The sequence below is a fragment of the Ciona intestinalis genome, unplaced genomic scaffold, assembly GCF_000224145.3.
Source record: "Ciona intestinalis unplaced genomic scaffold, KH HT000436.1, whole genome shotgun sequence".
In the NCBI taxonomy this organism is placed as follows: domain Eukaryota; kingdom Metazoa; phylum Chordata; class Ascidiacea; order Phlebobranchia; family Cionidae; genus Ciona; species Ciona intestinalis.
In genome coordinates this window covers 1,113-5,872 of record NW_004190757.1, presented here as the reverse complement: position 1 = coordinate 5,872, position 4,760 = coordinate 1,113, and the positions used below count along the sequence as shown (strand labels likewise).

Genomic DNA, 4,760 nt, shown 5'->3' with positions numbered 1-4,760 from the left:
TATTATCGGTCAACCTGTCAATCCAACTGATGGGGGTTATTAATGGTCTACCTTGTCTATCGAACTTACTTATGGGGCTTATTATCGGTCTACCTGTCAATCATACTTATGGGGGTTATTAATGGTCAACCTGTCAGTCAAACTTATGGGGGTTATTAGGGGTCAGACTGTCAATCAAACTTATGGGGGTTATTATTGGTCAACTTTTCAATCCAACTTATGGGGGTTATTAGGGGTCAACCTGTCAATCAAACAAACATATGAAGATTATTATTGGTCAACCTGTCAATCAAACTTATGGGGGTTATTATCAGTCAATCTGTCAATCAAACTTATGGGTGTTATTATTGGTCAATCTGTCAATCAAACTTACTTATAATATTCTTCAGGTGCAACTTTATTGTAACATCTTTGAAACATCGGGGATTTAAAAATTGAACATTTTTTTCTTGAGTTGATTTTTGCAGCAATGTTGTGACTGCATGGCTGAGGTCTGTAATGTGGGGTTGGGGGTTAGGGGAAAAGTGGGGTTGGGTAGCTATTAACATGGGGTTAATCTACAAACCTGAGGCTGTAATCGGGTCTGGAACATCCAGTGACATCATTAATGACATCATACTTCCACGAATCTCCAAACTTATTTTTGTCGGATTTAAAAAGACCGTCACCCCCAATAAAATCGTCTCGAGAAAACCCGTTGTAGTTTCCGCATAACCCACAAAGTAACCCCCGATACCCTGGGGAAGCCCCCACTTCGAGATAGCTATCCCCGTCCCAATTTAACGAGATGTCTGCGAAGGTTACCGTTAAGTATTTATTAGGATAAGTTGTCATTAAAGCCTGTGCATTAAAAACCAAAGTATTTCATGAGTTAAGTTACCTGCGGAACTTCTAACTTTGATGATGTCTCGTTCGATGAAAATTAAAATATCCTCCGAGGTGAACGGTAGCGACACCTTGTGGCCGTTTAGTTTAGCTACAAGATGTTGATGTAGGGACAGTACGATTGCTTCTCGAGATTTTGTGGTAAAAGTTCGGAAGTAAATAGTTTTGGTCCACGAGAATTGACGAGACCTTTTGGCGTTGTTCTCGACAATGACCGAATAATTCTGATCTCGACAATCTTTGGTTAATACATATTTACAATCACCCTGGAAATTGAAAGGTCGCCCGTCAAACGTTCGGTAATGCGGATCCCCGAATACTGCACATATTCCCGGCTCTGTGATGTCATTGTTATTAACATTGAATGTGATTATGACGTCATAGATTACCTGGTATACAACTCTGGCAACATTTCCCCGGCAAAGATTCTAAAACTTCACCCTGGATTGTTAATACAAAATAATAATAACAGTAGCAACCACAATAACCACAAACTTTACCGCTGGACATTTCTTGGCTGGCAACGAACAAGTTTCCGTTAAACAGCTGATTGTTCCATTGTTACATAAACAATGAACGCATGGGTTGCCGTGACGACGCCACCTTGTTCCATGCTATAGGGGTTGAAATGTTATTATTATGACATCACAACCAACATTATGACATCACAACCCACATTATGACATCACAACCAACATTATGACATCACCACAAACATTATGACATCACCACAAACATTATGACATCACAACCAACATTATGACATCACATACCTCATATTTATGACCATCGATTGAACAATTGTTTAAAATTTCATCAGGACAAAACGAACAACAATGACCATTAATAAACGATTGTTCTGTTTGTTTGCAACGATTGTTTAATGGACATGACATTCTGTTGCACACCACCGTCCCATTTTTACAAACACACGACGTACAATCATCCAATTTCACTTCTTCATTTCGCGACAATATTTTCCTTCGAAACCAACATTGTCCCTCAGTTAGTTTAAACAACCGACGTCGACCTGTGGCATAGAGGTAATATAAACATAAAAAACAATATATAAACATAGAAATAATATAAACATAGAAATAATATAAACGTATAAATAATATAAACGTTGAAATAATATATAAACATAGAAATAATATAAACATAGAAATATTATAAACGTAGAAATAATATAAACGTTGAAATAATATGTAAAGTAAACATTGAAATAATATAAACATAGAAATAATATATACATTGAAATATTATATAAACATAGAAACAATATACATACATAGAAATAATATAAAACAGACAAAATAATATAAAAACATACAAAAAATATAAAAACATAGAAATGATATAAACAGTGTGTATTAACATGGAAACAATATAACCTTGGCATTTATAACAACATCCATCGAAAACAGCTCTGTGGCGCCCACAAGCGAGCACTGGACAAACTTTCATCCAACATCGAATATTTCCATCCTAGTATGACGTCATACATAGTCATTGTTGAGTGTTTATATAAATAATAAGAACCTAAATGTTTATTTGTTTTATACAACAAATAACCATGGAATAAAATTAACATTAAGTCAAAGTAAGATCAAACTAATAAAACAAAGCGGAAGAAATTTTAGCAACAAAACAACAGTCGTTGTGAAAGCTACTTGTGTCAAATAAAAGCGCGGCTGCTAAACCCACATTAATTACCTTGCATTGACAATCCACACATACGTCATCAATCGTAAATGTTTCTCCATTCGAGTATATGACGTCATTAAACGAACATCCTGCGAACAATGAGTTAAACGCGATTTCAACAATCGCTATTATGACGTCACCTGCACAAGTTGGGCAACACTCCCCGTTAGATGGCGGTAGAGGGTTGGAGCAAGTGGAGTAACATTTCTTCTCGCTAGATGTCGCGATCCCATTCTATAAATATTTTATAAGATTTCTATTAAACCGCAAGTCACGTGTCTACCTTGCAATGCAGAAGCCCGCAATCCGGTGTCGAGCTCCAAGCGTTAGACGACTTCATCGTTGCATTATTGACGTCACAATCTGTTATTATTACGAAATAAACATTAAATACGTTAATGATCAATATTACGTCACAGTGGCATTATTACCTGCACATTGTGGACAACAATCGTTTTTGTCATAAACCAGAACGTTACAATCAGGTTTCGCGCATCGCTCACGCGAACACTTGACGACGCCATTCTAAAATACAATTATGACGTCACAAACCCAATATTAATTGTGTTTGTTGAGTTGACAATAGTAAGCTCTGTGTAAACAATGGATCCCATTAAGGAAACACTTAAGTGGTGTACCACATACATTAGGGTTTGATGACGTCACATACAGGACGTCATCAAACATGACGTCACTTACCATACACCTGCATGATATACAAGGGTCGTCGGTGATCGTTGGGATTTCCAAAACTTCTCCTTCGTTATTGCAATGCTCCTTTGTACCTTTATGACGTCACAAACATACAACAATGACCGATAAGGAATGCGTCGCGGCGCCACGACGACGATAATTACAAAGTAGCCTTCTTACCTCCTTTAAATTGACAATCCACGAGACTCCAAATCAAAACCCAAAGCAACAGAACCTCCCAACGCCAACCCGCCATCGTCGACTGCTCGACCTGACGCGATGCGCCGCGACACGCGCTACTTTTTCCCGGCGCCGCAAAAGATCTTTAAATTCTGAATTTTCTTGCGCGGATTTTACAGTTGCATGTTGGGGTAATCCCCGGTTGATTAAGTTTTTGTGACGTAACAATATATTCGGTTGTAAATCTTTATTTGTTCATAATCGTCAACAATGTGGTGGATTGTGATGTAATAGAGGAAGATATTGTCGTGTATTCATTGGCGCCAGACGTCTGTTTGCAGACAAGCAATTCGCGGCGCCCGACGCTCCATTATCTCTTGTCGCGCGAATTTCTCACCGGAAGTGACGTTTCAGGAAAAATCGCGATTTATTACGAAGTCACAATTAGCTTTGTTAACTCGTTTATTTATGACGTAACAAAGAAGTTTTGACGGAAGGGGAAACACCTTTAATGAGAAATTATAATTCGTTTTATGACGTAATAATGAAACTTGTCATTTTAATAAAGCATCGCAGCGGGATGGCATTGTGACGTCACTAATGGATTTCACGCAAGTTGACTTGACGCGAATCGACGCGAATTCAACCCGAACCATTATTCGCACATTCTTTTCACTTTGTGACATCACAAAGCGGTCTATTAGCAGGAATTCACGTGACCGCGTAATCCTCTAATTAGTGACATCGAAACATCGCGTAATCTTTGTTGACGTAACAATCAAACACACGTGACCAGACCCCGTGTCTCCGATTCGTCAAAATATTTGTTACGTTCTAAATATTATTTATTGGGGATTCCCCGTTAAACTGAATCCCATTGTGACGAAACAGATTCAATTGTTACGTAGGCGATTGATCATAATCAATTGACAACGTAACAATTCCTATTGTGACGTACAAATATTCTTACGAAGTTTTTGCGCGAAATTTGACGCGCCGCGGTTTTTTACCCTTGAAGTCAAATTAAGCAAAGAATAAACAAAGAAATCGCAGATTTTCACGGCCGCAGATTTTTACGATTTGGTTTAAATCGGTTCTACAAAAGCTTAAGTTGTGACGTCATAATACATCGCTTATACGTTCATAAACATCCAAACTGTCTGATGTTTAGACAGAAAATATTTCGGCGCCGCGGCGACCGTCGCTCAAATCGTCGAATCGTAATCCAGATATTCTAAAATACTTCGGCGGTTTGTTACGTCACAAACCTATTTGTTAAAAATTCTAAAAATATC

The 4,760-nt window shown here is 38.0% G+C and overlaps 1 protein-coding gene across 3 annotated transcripts in view; it reads right to left on the bottom strand.

Moving 5' to 3' along the window:
* LOC778850 (BMP-binding endothelial regulator protein) overlaps positions 1-4,760 on the bottom strand; it is a 7,247-nt gene that overhangs the window by 1,444 nt on the left and 1,043 nt on the right. The window contains exons 1-13 of one of the 3 annotated variants that reach the window (XM_026839586.1): positions 3,466-4,739; positions 3,292-3,377; positions 3,024-3,117; positions 2,876-2,955; positions 2,733-2,826; positions 2,602-2,681; positions 2,280-2,373; positions 1,659-1,915; positions 1,386-1,499; positions 1,275-1,326; positions 881-1,222; positions 566-791; positions 374-493 (exon numbers count right to left, since the gene is read on the bottom strand). In XM_026839586.1, coding sequence (XP_026695387.1) covers positions 374-493; positions 566-791; positions 881-1,222; positions 1,275-1,326; positions 1,386-1,499; positions 1,659-1,915; positions 2,280-2,373; positions 2,602-2,681; positions 2,733-2,826; positions 2,876-2,955; positions 3,024-3,117; positions 3,292-3,377; positions 3,466-3,541 — 1,715 coding nt within the window. In that variant the 5' untranslated portion in view covers positions 3,542-4,739. Of the gene's footprint in view, positions 1-373; positions 494-565; positions 792-880; positions 1,223-1,274; positions 1,327-1,385; positions 1,500-1,658; positions 1,916-2,279; positions 2,374-2,601; positions 2,682-2,732; positions 2,827-2,875; positions 2,956-3,023; positions 3,118-3,291; positions 3,378-3,465; positions 4,740-4,760 lie in introns of those variants that run through there. The other 2 variants (XM_002123784.5, XM_026839587.1) reach the window with 2 other exon arrangements.